At 43.9% G+C, this 17,420-nt stretch overlaps 1 protein-coding gene across 5 annotated transcripts in view; it reads left to right on the forward strand.

Moving 5' to 3' along the window:
• The window catches only part of LOC8026746 (polyamine-transporting ATPase 13A3), a 63,592-nt gene that overhangs the window by 34,480 nt on the left and 11,692 nt on the right, over nucleotides 1-17,420 (forward strand). For all 5 annotated transcript variants that reach the window (XM_029985503.4, XM_042289938.1, XM_042289941.1 and 2 more), the window contains 4 exons: nucleotides 953-1,032; nucleotides 8,614-8,766; nucleotides 14,025-14,121; nucleotides 14,263-14,335. In XM_029985503.4, the coding sequence (XP_029841363.3) occupies nucleotides 953-1,032; nucleotides 8,614-8,766; nucleotides 14,025-14,121; nucleotides 14,263-14,335 (403 nt within the window). The remainder of the gene's footprint in view (nucleotides 1-952; nucleotides 1,033-8,613; nucleotides 8,767-14,024; nucleotides 14,122-14,262; nucleotides 14,336-17,420) is intronic.

Genomic DNA, 17,420 nt, shown 5'->3' on the forward strand with positions numbered 1-17,420 from the left:
TTTACTGTGTAGATAGCATTTAATAAAACTGTACTGTAGCTTGGATGCATTCTTTCACAAAGCAAACTAATGTTAGATTTAAGGATGATGAAATTTTATACAAATTCATTGCTGGAAAATATACAGGCTGTTTTTTTTTTAGGCTTTACAAATTTATTTTAAAAAAAGCATTGAAATACGGTCTGTGTGGGTGAGTTATATAGCCAGGGAGACTTAATATATGGGGCTAATCGTCAAAATAACAGATAATTATTAAAAATTCCTTAATGAACTTTTAAATGAGTGAAAATAAACAAGGGGTTCCAATTAGACTCTTGCTGAGCGTCATCGAAACCCACTGAATCACTATGTTTTAAAAAACGTTGGGTCCTGTGGGAAGTGCAGTGGTGCGCTAAGGTTACCACTCGCACAACAGGCGCAAAGTTAGCAGTGCAAAAATGCACTAGCGCGATTTTTCTGTCTCCCGTCATCCATTTTTTTGCACCCCCAGCCTTGCACCTGTTGCACATGCGAGTGGTAACTTCAACATGCCACCGCACTTGCCACGTCTTTCTAGGATGTACTAATTTACTAGTGGTTTTCAATAACACTCGGCTAGTTTCTAATTGTAACCAATGTTGATATTTTCACTAATAAAAAAAGTTAATTAACACATTTTTGTTAATTATTTTATTTATTCCTACGATCAGCCCCTTCTATTATGTCCCTTTGGTTGTATAACTCATGGGCACAAACTGCATTAGTGTAGCTTGCGCAGCTCTTTTTCAAACAAATATGTAAAGCCTAAAAAAAATACTTCCTGTACCAAGTTTGACAGAAAAGAAATTATCTTGCAGCTTCACAGGGTATAAAACATGGAAAATTGATGGCAGAGTTATTTTCACGGCACATTAAAATCGAACTGAGAGTAACTAAGTGACCATTTTCTATTCTTTTGCCTTAAATACTTCAGCTAGCACACAAGGGGAAGGTTTATGCGAGGATGCTTCCTGAACAGAAGCTGCAACTCATTGAAGCCCTTCAAGAGATTGGGTAATCTATTTTTTGCTAACTTTCACATTGTTTGGAGTTCATGATTCTATTTGCGCACAAAGGGAAAAGTATATATGATCTCTGCTAAAGCCTCCCTTGAACAGAACCAAATTTTGGTTTTTAGCTTGGCCCACGCTACGAGCCAAGGCTTGCTCACACACCTGTGACTGCTTACGACCGGGTGTGTTAAAACCCCTTGTGATCTCTAACAACAAGAATACAACACACTGGCCCCACCTATCGGGTATTAAATTGAATTGAACTTTATTTCTGCAACATTATGCAGAAAACACCGGACAAAAAGCTACTAAGAGCTGGCTTGACTGGGTCCGGTGCACTTGCACGTACAGGGAATATAGCCGTGGAACACTTGCGATTTCCGTTTATTTCCTATTTTATTCCACATCCTTCTTTCACTATTGGCTTGAAAAACTTGTGACAGTAGTATAATCGACCATTTCTCATAGACAGTCGCACATTTGATCTTGCAAATATTGCAAAACCTTCGCTCTAGTGAGATGCAATTCCAGGGTCGCATGCATGTGGCGCCAGCGTGTCATCTCATTGTGAGATATCACGAGAGGTTGCAATACACCCGGTCGTAAGGAGTCACGAGTGTGTGAGCCAACATTTGCACACACAGATTTAGTAAAGCGGATAAATATGCTGCCTACAACTTTCTTACCTCATCAAAATTTAGATAAGAGAACATATGCATTGAAATGATTATTCTTTTAGGCTACCATGCAGATCTTATATCAAGATAACATTTTTATTCTTTTGGGTGCTTGTTTTCTTGCCTCGTTATAGGACTCTCCACTAGAAATAAAGCTTGATTTTGTTTCTCACTTTATTTAATAGCAGAAGAAAAAAAATTACACGTGTACACTTAAGACTGCTTATATGTAAGAAGGCGAAAGCCAATCAGGACGACGTCTAGGACGGCGTCGAGAACGACGCCTAGAGGATGACATCTAGGACAACCTCCTGTACAATGTCAAGGACGACTTCTAGGACGACACCGACGACGGCCTCTCAGACGACCTCGTGCACAATGTCTAGGACGACGTCTAGGGTAACTTCTAGGACGACCTCTAGGATGACCTTAAAGGGCAACTCCGCTCAATACCGAAAAATTTAGGCTTACATATGATTCCAATTCACAAAGCACTGCTAAACAGCTCTGCGTCTTCGGATTCGCGAAATGTGGAATATTATTTGTGTAATCCTAATTTAAACATCAGCTGATACCGAAACCGAAACTTCGGTGCGTCAGGCAACATTGGTCTCGGGTCGTCAGAGTCATGGCACGTCATGTCGAACCACGTGGTCTTGTGACGTTCGGGAAGGAGCGAGAAACAGGATACGCGCCGCGGTAGCCGCGGGCAGGCGGGCAGGTCGCTTCGCTTGGCGTGGACGGTGATGGCCCGGAGGAGAGGAGGAAGGGGAGAAGACGAAAGAGAAGGGGAGCGGAGAAACAGACCGATAAGAGCGCAGGGCAGCGCAAACTAGCGCATCTGCGTTACGGTGATCACGTGAACGCCGTTCAGCCAACACCGGGAGGAGAAACTCATGACGTCATCGTTCAATTTCGCTCTCAGAAGTAAAAACAAACAAAATGTGAGAATGACGTTGACATGCCTCTGACGTAGTGGCTCAATGTCGGCTGCTCCAACTCCGTGGCATTGACTGCGCTGACGATTGCGCCTCGCGCCGCACGCTAGATTTGGCAGATTTCGGCGACTTGGCTCGCTTGAAGGTTTGCTGGCCAGTTTATTAAATATATAAACGGAATTAGATCGTAATATTTGACAAGGGGTCTTTCTTTATGATACTGAAGAGGGCTACATAGTTTTCTAAATATCAAAAATGAAGCAGAGTTGCCCTTTAAGGACAACGTCGAGAGCGACGCCTAGAGGAGGACACTTAAGGAGGCTGTGGTATATTTGCCAAGGGCGGCCACGTTTGCCTGCGGAAGCCGCCGTAGATGTAGACGCTGCTGCCGATGTTGGGGCCGTAGATGTATAGACGTGGTCGCCTCACAGTTAATGGCACGAAGCACACAACGAGCGCAGATAAAGACTGAAGCGCACCTTTTGCACACGGCGCTATGGCAATGACATCACGCTAATGATGTATGATGATGCTTGATGACATCATGCCGATAACTCTTGATGACATATTTTTATGGCCATCTTTCGGGCACAACAACGCCGACAGCGCTTGTTTTTCACGTAATGTGACAAGTGAGGTCGTCCTAGAGGTCTAGGATGACTTCTCGGAGTACTGCAAGGACGACGCCTAGCTAATGCAACAAGTAGGGTCACCCATTGAGCGGCGCACTTTATTGGCTTTTTCTACGCTTTTTCGCTCTATGGGACAAGTAAGGCTTTTGCCTTAAAAATTTTGAGGACACCTAAGCACTTCTTCTGAGTTGTGAATGTGAAAGCATTCTTGGTGCCGAGAGAAGCAGAAGCGGCCGCAGCGCCGGCATGGAGTGCAGCGGTGCACTGCGCAGACCACCCCGCCGTGTATTCCGAGACTTGACGATGCCGCCTTCGCTCCATAGGACAGTTAATGCTTTCGCATTAAAAAGTTAAACTTGAGCCAGATACGTAGGTTTCCTATTAACATAACTGGGGAGACATTTTGCCAACTGGTAAGTAGTCGGTAACAAAGGTGGCTCATATGAAGCATTCTCATGGGGTGACTCCACTATGCTGTAGGGTCCTCAATGCAGGGGGTAATATTGAATGTTGAAAATGTCAGGATTTGTGGTGTGAGAATACCTATAGCTTTTAGTACACATTCAGGAGCTCAGGTCAAAGTATGGAAGAATCAATCGTGTTCCAAATACCTCCCGCTTGTCATCAATTTTCTGTTGTGCCGTGCGAGTCAAAGAAATCGTTAGCCTTTTGAAGGGACCTCATAAATCAGTTTCCTACCATTTCTTTAGCTTCGGTGGACAGAAAACAATTTATAAAAAAATGAACTATGCAGTCTAAACTAGTGAAAATTTCTGGGAATACTCTCTGGATGTTGGTGGATGTAAATATGTAATTTTTCAAAATCAGTGTTTTTTGCAGAATTTTCTTTTTCTGGGTAGTGTCCCCCCTTAAGGCAAATGAATTACTTTATAAAGTGAAATCATTTGAGACATGCGGCAACCTTTAATTCGCATCACGTCATGTTTTAATCGCTTTCATTCGTCGTGTGACGTCACGTTTCACGTGAACATTGTGGGTTGTTTGAAATTCCCGCACGAGGTCATGTAGCTGTGACGTCATGACCCTATCAACCAATTCTGGATCTTCCCGTCCTATCGACGCCGGCTTTTCTGTGGCATGAGCTCCTGAAAGTTATTGCTTTAAAAGGGGGGTAGGCCAATCTTTGAGATTGGGCCACCCACCTTCACTCATTTTCTACTTTCACCTTGTTTACTTAACACACACGGCGATGGGCAAGCAGGTGCATTTTGCGTAAAAGTTTTTATTTGAAAGCATTAACTGTCCTATGGAGTGAGCCGGTGTTATCAGCTTTTGAACCTGCGCCAAAGGGCACCTAAATTCCCCTGTCCGATGGAGCGAAGCCTGTATGTAGTCTGTAGCAGCGGATTGATAGATAGACTCCCATTGGCTTGTCCAAGGAATGCCACCCCACCCTCCATGGTGCTGCGGCCCCCGCTGAGATGAGCAGAAACGGCCGCGGTGCCGAGAAGATCAGAAGCGGTTGTGGTGTAAAGAACAACATTCATGTTTTCGCATTCACAACTCGTAAGAAGTATGCTTAAGTGTCCTTGGAATTTTTTTCCCCTCTGCTTTGCCTGGCACGCCGCCATCTACGCAATCGTTTCTGTGCAGATAAATCACTTATCACTAGGGTTGTGCGAATATTCGAAATTTCGGATGGTTGTTTTGAATAATACACTATTCGATATTTGCTTTGAGAAGAACTGCACTATTCGCGTTTTTCGAAGTGTTGATTGCGGCGGGTTAATCTCGTTGAGTCTGCTTCTTACCGAGCACAGGTGCACTGCTGAGAAGCAATACCCGCGGAAGCGAGCTCCGCGGGTGTTGCTTCTCTGCATTACATCAGTGCTCGGTAAGAAGTGCGCTCAACAGGGTAACCCGCCACAATAAACACTTGGAAAAGTATGAATATTGCAATTGCGTGCTTGGAGGAAAAGCATACATTCAAAGTGGGATGGTGTATGCGTGCCAGCTGTATATGAAAAGAAATGGAAACTTTGTGAAACTGTATATCTACATTGTAGTAAAAGTTTCAAAATAAAACTGACTGTTATGCAAAGTATACTATGTTAGGCAGAGATGCCCTTACAACCTGTGTTCATCAAGCGCGATTCATTTTTTTTAAAATCGAGATTAAGGAAATAATATATAGCAAGATTTGTAAATTCACTCAATTGGGTATAGTTGGCCATCTCTAGAGGATTAATTTTACATCAAATCCGTCGTTTACTTCCCATCCCAAGACATCAGAACTTCTAAGGTCACGGTTCATAAATATAGGTAGATTAAACTTAGCTTATAAGTGAACAAGTGGAACAACCTTCACAAGTTTAGCGGGTTTTTCGTCTAAGCTTTTTGCAATGGTAGTGAAAGGCGTAGAAAACCTTTTTGATATTCGAATAGAAAATATTCGGCCAAAACCACCATTCGCTTCGAATTTGCTTTCAACTCATAATCCACTATTTGCACATGGCTACTTATCACTTACTATCACAATGTCTGTTGCTTGCATACATGCGATGAATACCGCCGATCGGCATACAGCGCAAACGCTTGTTCCATGGAAGTTTTTTTTCTAAAATCGCTATAATCCCTTTGTTAGGCTCTCTAGCCTTTGCTGGTCTGTGTATTAAAAAAATGAATGGAGTAAAAAAAAAGAGTGAACAAGAAAATAGAAAAATGAACCAGGTGCAATCAGCGAGTGAGCGAGTGGGCGAAAGATGCGACGAAGAGTGATGCAACAAGGCATGAAGTTGGGCTAGTTGGTGCATTATAAAAACTTGAAAACAGCACACAATACGTGAAGGATAAGAATGAGAAGTGAACGAACGCAACACTGACTGGCAACTGAAGTTTATTCCTGCAAGGAACAGAAAGGAAAACATAAAAGCAAGATAGATAAAAGATAATCAACCCCCTTGAGGCATGCCTGCAAAAATTTAAACAAATTTGCCGATTTTCTTGACAAAAGCAACTTCATTCGCCACAGCAACAGCTGGGGCACTCGCATGTGTCCGCTCCGTAGGTAGCAATAAAATATTCCTCATCAATTTCTCTCATCACATTGTTGTGGTGACGAGCCAGAATCTTAATTTCCGTGAAAACTGGAGACCACATACACCTGTTAGTGAACTGGAAGGTGTCCCAACAATAAATAACGGAGGGAAAGGGAATGCTACCTGGCCCTATCATTAACACACATCCCCGTCTGACCTACTGGTCAGACGGAGAGGTGTGTTAATGTTAGGGCCAGGGGATGCTGGTGAAGTGATAAAGCTGGCAATTGTGTTTGCAAATACTTTGGTGTCGGGTCAAGTCTATCACAAGGAGCAGGCTCTTATGCAACTTTCTTGTTTGATGCATACATACGTGTCGTCCGGAGACTTCTAAAAAGAAAACTCTGCCCAGTTGTCCCCGATTCTTTGGACTTGCTATTTTTGGAGGGTGGGGGATATATTAGAATTTTCTTTGACATAGATATTTTGACATAAAAGGGGGGTGGGCCAAAGTTTGAGGGTGGGCTTTTGTTTAGGATATTACGGTAATGGTAATAGATAATACAAACTTGTGTGACTCACAGGGCTATGTGGATAACCTGTCTTTTCTGAATAAGTGTCTACTAGCTAGCTACACAGAGCGAGGAGACGACAGTGCAGCAACATCATAATAAATAAGTGTGCAGGAAAATAGAAAGGAAAAATATGGCTGGGGGCACATGTTTTTATGTTACTAATGCAAATATTAATTAATATTCACAGATGCGTGTTGCATATGTCGTATGCTGCAACACATGCCACACACCAAGGGTATGCTGAAGCTCAAGCTGTTTAGCACGCTTACCGAGTCTAATCTATGAGCATACCGTATTTACTCGCACAATGAACGCACTCGCGTAATGAACGCACCCCCCAAGTCGGCTCTCAAAATTTCGACTTTTTTTTTCACTGGCGTAGTAAACGCACCCCCAACACGGACATAAAAATTTGAACCCCCTCCCCCCACGCGCGCGAAATGAACGCACTTTTCTATCCTGGTGCAGCGAGGTCGCTAATGCATGGGCAGCGTGGGCGAACAAAACGCCTCGCAAAAGGCGATAAAAAAATTCGCAAAAATCCAAGGGAAGCAAGAAAAAATAAACATGGAGAGGAGCTTTTTTTTTTTTTTTTTTGCACAGCGCAGTCTGGACTTTGGGTTCGCGCGCCGCCGCGCGCAGGGAGGTAAGAAAGAGAGGCGGAGAAGCGCTCTAAGCGAACGAAACAGCTTGCGAAAGGCGGCAAAAAGAAAAAAAAAGGGAACTAAGAGAAAACAAAACCAGAAGAGCTTTTCCTTCTTTTTTTTTTTTTTGCACAGCGCAGTTTGGTTACGGCGGTCGCGCGCCGCGCGCAAGGAGGTAAGAAAGAGGAGCGAAGAAGCCCTCTAAGCAAACAAAACAGCTTGCGAAAGGCAAAAAAAAAAAAAAAAAAAAAACGGAACTAAGAAAAAATCGAAAAAAAAAGCTTTTTTTCTTTTTTTTTTTTTTTTTTGCACAGCGCAGTTTGGTAATGGGGGGTCGTGCGCCGCGCACAAGGAGATAAGAAAGATAAGCGGAGAGCCCTCGCCTAAGCAAACAAAACAGCTTGCGAAAGGCGGACAAAAAAAGCCCCAAAAAACCAAGGAACTAAAAAAAAAAAGGAGTTTTTTTTTTTCTTTTTGCACAGCTTAGGTTACAGGCGTTGGGCGCAAAGAGATAAGAAGTAACTTCGATTTTTCGGGATAAAAGGCCCGTTCATTATGCAAGTAAATACCAAGGCAAAACTTTTACTTCGCGTAATGAACGCACCCCCCCAACTTTGCACCGATTTTTCGGAAAAAAAAGTGCGTTCATTTTGCGAGTAAATACGGTAGGTACCATAGGTGTTGTGCATAGAGCACCTTAGAAACCTGTGTGGAAAACCACCGTATGCTGCAGTATGTTAATGGTATTGGGAGGGACTGTCACCGGAGAGGCTTGGTCCTCCTCATGTACAGCAAAAGGCTTATTGGCCCAGGACATGATAATGAGTCCAAAATTGAGGGCAGTTGGAGCAACGGCACCTTAGCTTTGAGAAGACAAAAACAGTACAAGGCACACATAAAGCTTTGAGTCTATAAGACCTAAAACATTAGAAAAGCAAGGGGAGATGGGCCTTTGAGACAGTGTCACTGCAGTGGGCATCATAAAGTCTCCAAATCTCTCAAGTTCCATGTTAATTCACTTTTGTCCCAAGAGTACTTTATAAATCTGGCACAAGATACTGTCAGATTTGCAGCACGATTTGCAAGTGTCAGTCTAATGAGCAACATACTTTTGCAGGCACCAGGTGGGCATGTGTGGGGATGGTGCCAACGACTGTGGTGCTCTCAAGGCTGCTCATGCTGGGGTGTCCCTCTCTGTGGCCGAAGCATCTGTGGCATCACCCTTCACTGCCCAGAAGCAAAACATCAAGTGCATGCTTGACGTGATAAGGTATGCAACCCCCGAGTTTCCACAATTTTCACAAAAAGAAGTGTGTCCACATATAATCTTGACTAGATGTGTTGCATTTAGATTAAAATGCTAGTCATAATTTTGTAATTGAATACTTAGCTGAACTACAATGAAAATTGTTTCCTTGGATGTCGCCAAGTGGCGAAGAACATAAGCTTCCCAAAGGGGCACAAAAGTGATTTTTGAGAATGTCGTTTTATAGCACTGACTGTTCCAGAAAATCCGAAATTATAATTGTGTGTGGCCTTCTTTTGTATTAAAAACCAGGTTATTGAACCGAACTGGTGCTGGAAACCGAAAACAAAACAAAACCTAGACTATTTTGCTGCAAACCAAAATTGAATCGAAATGTTTTTTTATTTTTAATTTTTTACCGGAGCAAAGTAGAAAAATATTTTTGACAGTTTTCAGTTTAATAACCAAATTTTGGGTATAGACCGATGCACGGGATTGATGCTGCGATTGCGCTGGATCGGCCAGGCAGGCCAGGTGTGGGCAAAACAGCAGGCGCTTTGCATGTGTGACGCAGCATTTTGGCATGCCGCAAAGCTGCATGGCTGTTGGTTGTGCCGAAAGGTACTGCAAAAGTGGTGGAACAAGCTTCCACAAGTTCCCAACGGACGCTGAAAGACGCAGAAAATGTATGGTCTGCGTGGATCACAGAAAACGGTTGCCTCGCGCGGACGACCGCTTGTGTGGCAAGCCTTCATTGAAGGCTCGCCACAATGAAACACATTGTGTTGTCTCGTTCTTACTCTCATCCCTGTCTTGAAGCACTATCATGTTCTCAAAGCTTCATTGAAGGCTTGCCACACAAGCCTGGAATTTTTGTTCCCAGCACTGAGGCACTCCTATGTGTAGGGAAACAGTCATCTGATCCAGACCACCCGGACTTCGTTCCTACAGTGTTTGCATAGAAGTTGCCACCCAAGAGTTCCTCAGTTGCTCGCTACAGCCAGGCATCGTGGGGCGTAGCATCTGCTTCCTCTGGCGGTATCACTTTGGCTAGGACGACGCACAATGCGGCACCTTGAGGCGTCCAGAGCTTGCAGTCTTGTACCCAGCCTGTGGCGTAACAAAGTGGAGTTTAATTTCTGACGCGAACGACTCCTGACATATTCGCCGTGCGCATACCACTCAACCAGTTCTTACCAGACTCAAAGTAGTTGTAGGCATCGAGAGCTTTGTACGCTTGCACCGTGTCGGCCATAAATTAGCTCTGTGAAAAGGCCAGCTAGATGACAATGTGCACCATTGAGGTTGGCGGCAGCAACTTGGCCGACTTGGCGTCGGAGCGCCAGCGCTTCTCGCTCACTGTGTAGGGATCCTCGAAGGCAATGCCGTTAAGGCACAAATCCTTGCTGCATCGCTGCTGCTTAAGCTCTGGCAGCAAGTGCCAGTGGTCTGACATAACAAATAACAGAATATGACACAGAAAAAAAAAACTACAAATGCCACAGCAGCTTTGGTCAGCGAATGTACATCCCGCATCGCATTGGGGAAAACACGGCGAGAGCAGTTGCTCTTGCCCACACCCCTTCTGCACATGCGCAGCTCTCCTGTTACGTTTGAAAACGGAGCATGTCGTGCGTCGGTGTATGTGGAACATGCGTTGCAGAAAGCACATGTATATAGGGTGTCCCCCAAAAAATTTATGGGATTTCATTCATCGCAAAAATAAACTATGCATCGCCGAATGCTCATTCTCCACCCAAATGTTACCGAAAACGGGCGAAAATGGGCCCTATTTTCCCATTTAAAATTTCAGAAAATCGCTAATAACTTTTTAATAAGATAACGGTTAGTTCTGAAACTTTGGCATGTGGTTTGGACTGCTAGGGCAGGGGCGTAGCCAGCAGAGGTGTTCCCTGGTCCGAACACCCCCAAAACTTTTTGCTTGCTCCCCCCCCGCCCCCCCCCCCTTGCTATCCGATCACCCCTTTTTGTTTTACAGCGCTCAATGTTTCTTTCATGACTCGCCGCGTTATTGAGTCAAAAAAAAAAAAAAATTATATTTGGTTTTTCGGTTTATTCTGCTTGCCAGAATAGGAATAGGAATAAGCGCACAAGAAGGCATCCAAGTGCGTAAAGATTATCCTAGCCATCATCCTTTTCAAGTCAGAAGAAGAAACGAAAGTCTTCTAAGGACAGGGAGAAACACCAGAAATGTTGCGGTTCCTGGACAGGGGGAGAAATGCTTGAGCCTTGAACTGTTGCTGAACTTCCCCGCATTAGTGCCCGAGTCCCCTCCGTGAGCTCACTGGAGCTTGCTAAAGCTGGCGCCCAGCTACGGTCACACGCATGCTCATGAGTGACCTCGAGGGGCGGAGGTAAAGGTGACCTCCCCTCAAAGGCCCCTAAGATGGTAGTGTGGTGGGAGCTATGCTCTTGCGAGACCAATCGACCGCTTCCCTTTTATCGGCTGACCCCTCTCTGTGTGCTTGGGTATGCGGGGCAAGAGTGTGATCTCGTGGCGAAAGATAGTTGTATAACTGATCAAACTGATCATGTAACTTACACCGCACTGTCAGCTTATGAGTGAACAAAGTTGCAAGAGAAAGTGAAAAGTATGCGAGCTATACCTCCCCATTTTTTTACAACTGACACATGCCGAGACACAAGCAGGAGGAACCATGAGGACCGCGTTTCATGTGCCAAGTGGAAAGCAGTTACCGGATGTCCCGGAAACTCGCTGTCGCGTCTCAGCATATCAAATGCTACTCTGTGAATTGTTTTTTTTTTATGGAGAACACACACACATTTGATGTATGATTACTCTCTAAATGAAGTGGAGGCTATAATTAGAACCTCCCTTGTCAGCAGGCACCTCGGTTGCACAAGCTGCATTGTCCGTAGCTATATGGTCGCTCACACTTGTTGTTAAGAGCAAAACTTTACATATAACTCTTACTTATTGTATGTGTGCTCTTTGGGTACTCATGTGTTAATGTGTTCGCTTAGCCACTGAAAGCATAAAGTTGTGTGTGCGCTTGTCTTTTTTTTTTATATAGGCATTACTGTAAGCATTTTAGGTAAAACTCTTTCTGACACCAAAAGAAAACACCCCCTGAAAAACATTTCCGGCTATGTTACTCACTAGGGCTACATTTGGGCGGACCCCTTTAAAGGGCTACTCCACCGATTTTTTCATTGTCTCCGATTTGCTTGAAATGTTGCTAAACTAACCAACAAACATCGCAAAAATAGTATCCCAAGTATTAGGTCAAAATATTGTTTTTTTGCAAAGTTATTGAATTTACAGTTTTGGTCCTCACCGCGTTTTTCAAGCTCGAAGTCTCTACTGGCAACAATGAAAAAGTGACGTCAGTGGAAGGCAAGGGTTCACTCTTTGGGCTGTAGATTTTTGTTTTAAACTGATTCGAAGCAGTTTCATGGTGTCAAATGAATGCTTGGGAAGCTCGCTGCAGTACCCGCGCTCCAGCACGGAACAAATGATTGGCATATTCTATTTTTTGGCTGCTTGCTCGACTGGCAAGCCTGCCTGCCACTGACGTCACGGCCCTGAAAAGCGCGCATATATTTGAATGTTGGTTTTTGCATCATTTTCATTTGCCCATTTTGCAATAACTATTACCGTAAGATCCCGTAAGGGCGCCCTCCCCCGAGAGATCGCCCAACCCGTTTACCTGGCAAAACATCTGTAACATAAAAATTCCGAAACATCGCCCACCCTCCGATTTCCGGTGGACGTCAAGCGATGTCAGACGGGAATTGCGCATCAAAGGCGCGATCGGCGGTACCGGTGTGTCGACAAGCGAGTTCATAGCGGGTTCCCGCGTTTTTGTCTGCGATCTGCGCGCGATATCGGCTCGCGTAACACGCTAGTTGTTGCCGCGTGTATATTGCATCGTGAAATGCGAATCTGCTGCGCATACGATTTGCGGTATCCGTCCCCGAGTTCGTAGCGGATTCCCGTGTTTTCGTCCGCGATCTGCGCGCGCATATCGATTCTAAGCAGTAACACGCTCGAGTTGTTCCTGCGTGTGCATCGTGAAATGCGATTATGTTGCGTCCGCGATCTGCGCTATTTGTTTCAGTGACATGCGAGTTCGTAGCGTATTCCCGTGCTTTTGTCCGCGATCTGCGCGCGCGATATCGGTTTCTGTGACAGGCAAGATTGTAGCGGGTTCCCGCGTCTTTATTGCATCATGAAACTTGAATCTGCTGCGTATGCGATCTGCGGTATCCCTTCCCGTAAGATGCGAGTTCTCGGCGGGTTTCTGCGACTCCTCCGCACCGTGAAACGCGAATCTGCTGCGTCGGCCACTTGCAGTATCCTTTCCCGTGACACAGGAGTTTGTAGCGAACTCCCGCGTGTTTATCGCATTGTGAAACGCGAATTTGCCATGTCCGCGATCTGCGGTATCAGTCCCCGCGTCACTTGGTTTGTAGCGGGTGCCCCGGCGCTTATCATGAATTTTTGATGCAGTTTTGCTGTGGCATCCGCAAAGATAGCCCAACCCATGTTTTTCACCATTTATCTCTTCATTTTGGGTGCGCGTCCTTACGGGATTTTACGGTATGAATTTCGCGATTCTAAATAACATACCGGAGAGAGTAAAGGCCGGGGAGTCAGAAAATATAGTTGAGGTAGCTCAGGGCCGTACCCAGAAAAAAATTTCGGGGGGGGGGGGGGGGGGGGGGGGGGGGTTTTCGGGGACAACGGCGGCCATTTTGAAAGTGTCTACTGTCTTATTTTCGCCTATGAATCGTGTGCATCGGTGGCATATAATGGAGAGTTACAGCAAACCGGAGAACCGGTCCCGGTTTGGTACCCGGTAGCCGACCAACGCCACTGCGCGTGCGCAAAGGTGTAGATTAAAATCAGCTGGCTGCCAGTGCACCGACCAGGGCCGTACCCAGAAAAAAATTTGGGGGGGGGGGGGGGTCAGAAACCCCTAACCCCCCCCGCCTGGTTACGGCCCTGAGGTAGCTAAAAAAACCGGTGGAGTACCCCTTTAAGTCCTAAAAAAAAATGCTATCCTGCCCATAAAAAAGATCCTTGTTATGAACTTGCTTCTTGAAGTGTGCTTGCCAAGTCTGCTAAGGACTTTCTCTTCTTTGATCTGAGGAAGTTTTGACTTTCACATTTAGCATTAATCAGTCAATCTTCATATATTGCTTTATGCTTCTTTATTGCAAATGAGGCACTTATCCTGTAAAACTCTACTGAGTCACCAACCTGCTAAAAAGCCCCCATGTTTTTCTGTAAACAGGGAAGGACGTGCAACATTAGCAGCAACATTTGGAGCTTTCCGGTACATGGTGTGCTACTGTTTCGTGCTTCTGGCTGGTGCACTGTTCCTCTTTTGGGTAAGCCATTGGTGCAACTATATCTTTAGAACATTGATCTACTAGTCAATTTATAGTCTTGCAAAGGCATTTGAGCTAAGAACCATTCTTAGATCTTTTGTAAAATGAGTTCACGCCTTACCTTCATTTCATTCTGTCTAGGATGGACAAAAGCCGTCTGAAGGTGCCTATGTCTTCATAGACATTGTCGTCAGTCTGGTTCCTCCTATGATATGTAAGTGTGATCAAGTATCTATGTTTCGTTTCCTTGGCAGTAATGTTCTTGTTACCAGCAAGGTATACTGTCCACAGTTTTTATTGCAAATACCAATATTGTTGTACATATAGTATGGCTTCTGGGCTGGCATAGACTGTAAGTGCATGTGAACAATGGTACGACAATTAAATATAAGAATATTAAAGCAATCTTATTTCAAGTGATGTCACATATTTAATTGAACATACGTTCCAACCTCTAGGCTTTGCAGCACTTGCAAGATGAAATTTTCAAATATTATAGCAAAATTAAGCTTTCATGAATGTTCTGAAAACCTCAGAGAAAGGAAATGTAAGCTCAGGATTTTTATATCTTGAAAATTCACCAGTTGCCTTTATCTTTAACATTCTTTCTAAGCTTTTCTCATTAAAGGTGCTCTCTGTTGGTACATTATACATGTAGAAATGTTTTTGATGGTACATAGTTACATAAAATTCCAAATATTTGGTAAAAGAAAAAAAAAAAAAAGGCTTACTTTTGCTGGTAAAATGTTCGTCGGTTCGGATCTGTGCGACAAACTCCAATAATCAAAATTATAACAATACTTCACATTAGTCCTGCCTTCTTTCTAGCCTCTAGTTATTGACAAAGGGGGGCTTGTTGACAACGTCTGTTCAGGGCAGGGGATCAATGTGGCTATGTTTCTGTGTTTTCCAAGGCAAGATTAGGAGGGGGGGGCCCCGACTGTGCCTGCCGCCCCCCCCCCCCCCCCAGCTTTCTCCCAGGTCAACTTTTTTTTTTACGAAAAAAATTGACATAAGTCTGTTAAAAGGTCAGTTTTGGTGACATAACAAATATTAGGTGCACAAAATAGATGTGGGCAACGTTTCGGCCGTAACGTCATATCTCAACAGACTCCTCCCCCCCGTCAGCCGAATGCCTACTGCGCCCCCCCCCCCCCCCCCCCCCCCCTTTCTTCCGAGCATGACCCATAAATCTGCACCTGGACAACGGAAAGAGATAGAGAGAAAAATCTTATTTTCGCTTCGAGTCCAGAGCTAGCCAGTCTAAGCATGTGCATTGCGCTGCTGTAAGTGTAAGTGTGACAGTGCTGTCACACTTACACAATGACTCCCGTAGCTCATGCTGTCACCAGTTTAAACATTGCAAAGGCATTGCTGCCGTCGTTGGCAAAAAATTCAAGTATGCTAATTTTTGTTCAATTCAGGCAGCATTAAATTTGCCCAATAGGTTTATATTTGCAAGAGTAGTATAGCACATGTTCTTGTAAGTATTGCTCACAATTAAAATACCTACTTGTGCCTTTTGTGTGTAGATATAAGGGTTGTGCCAAATTTTCAGATAGTAGTTTCGAATAATGTGTTATTTGATTTTTGCTTTGACATGAGATGCAATATTCATATTTTTCTAAGTGTTGATTCTGGCAGGTTAGTCCTGTTGAGTGCGCTTCTTACCGAGGACCGGTGCATTGCGGAGAAGCAACACCCACGGAGCTCGCTTCTGCAGGTTTTGCTTCCCTGCAGTGCACCGGTGCTCGGTAAGAACCACACTCAACGGGGCTAAAATGTCACAATCAACACTTTGAAAAATACAAATATTGCAGCCTTGTGCTTAGGACTTTCAAAGGGGGATGGTGCATGCAAACAGCTGGTGTATTTAATAATAAAAACCTCATGTATGTTGATATTTACAATGCAGTAAAATTTTTAAAATTGATCTGGCTATTATACATGAGTATATGTTAGGAACGATGCCCTGACAACCCACATAAACCATTCGCAACTGAAGAAAGGATATTTGCATATAGCAAGAATATTTATAGATTCCCACTATTAGGTATACTATCTGGGCATCTCTATAGGCTTAATTTATGTCAAATGGATCATTTACTTGCCATATCAATGTAGGCACTGGACTTTTCTGAGGCCACGGTCGATTAATATAGTTAAATTAAAATTCATTTAGCTTAAAACTTGACAAGTGGAAGCTTGGGAACAACCTTCACAAGCTCAGCTGAGTTTTCATTTAACCGTGGTGCAGTAGTGAAAGGGTAAAAGAAATTATTCAATATTCCATTCGAAAATATTCAGCCAAAATCACTATTCGCTTTGAATTCGCTTCTAAGTCAAAATTGACTATTTGCACATGATTAGTAGATATCCCTTTTTATTCAGAATTTGAAGAACTGGGGATATAACAAAATTAAACTCTTATGAGTGCAAAATTTCAGAGAATTGAATAGAGGTAAATTATGGTTAATGCCAAATTTGTGATAAAAATAAACTAATGCACCCTCTGCATTTGTAGATGCCTTATCTTTGTTAATTTTTAATTACTAAGTAGAGTTGCGAAACTGACATAATCCACGCTCAAACCGTACGAAGCATGCACAAATATCCATTAGTTCCGAATGTGGGGAAGGTACAGCGCAGTGGACCTAGGGTTTTTTTGGTAAACTGAGATACAAAAAGGACAGTGGCATCTGCGCTTCCAGAGCAGAATTAGGTAAACTTGAGGCGGGGACGGAGGCTTGCATGATTTGTTCTGCTTCATGCATTGTAAGCAGTTCTAGGGATGTATTCTATAAGCAGTGCGGTCTTGCTTAAGTGTCATTTTTTATGCAGAAAATTCACTCGGTGTGTTGCTTTCCTGCAATATATGTGTTCCGATAGGGTGTTATGTTCAGTTCAGTTTCGACCTAACTTTTTCCCTCCTTCGTGTTGTTCCCTCTATGCTAACCATTTGTGGCATCCCCTCTAAACACCTGCGACGCTGCTGAACGGCACACGCAAAGAGTGCGCGCTCTGCTCTTTGCTTGTTTGCTTTTTGTTATTTTTCTGCTTCAAAAATTTTATCAGTTCTATGATGTAACTTCAACTCCGCTGGTCGCCGCCTAGGCCGCCTCTACAGATGTGAATTCAGCAGAGTTGAGTTCAACTTGCTCAGTCTTTATACTATTTACAAGTGTCGCATAGTGCTTTTCATGGAATCGAATTTTGAATTATTCGGATCGGAATTAGACATGCCTAAAATTTGCTTTACTTTAGGATGAACCACAATGAAAGCTAGAAGATCGAGCTCC

This window comes from Ixodes scapularis, unplaced genomic scaffold, assembly GCF_016920785.2.
Source record: "Ixodes scapularis isolate PalLabHiFi unplaced genomic scaffold, ASM1692078v2 PGA_scaffold0__279_contigs__length_252992795, whole genome shotgun sequence".
Classification (NCBI taxonomy): Eukaryota; Metazoa; Arthropoda; class Arachnida; order Ixodida; family Ixodidae; genus Ixodes; species Ixodes scapularis.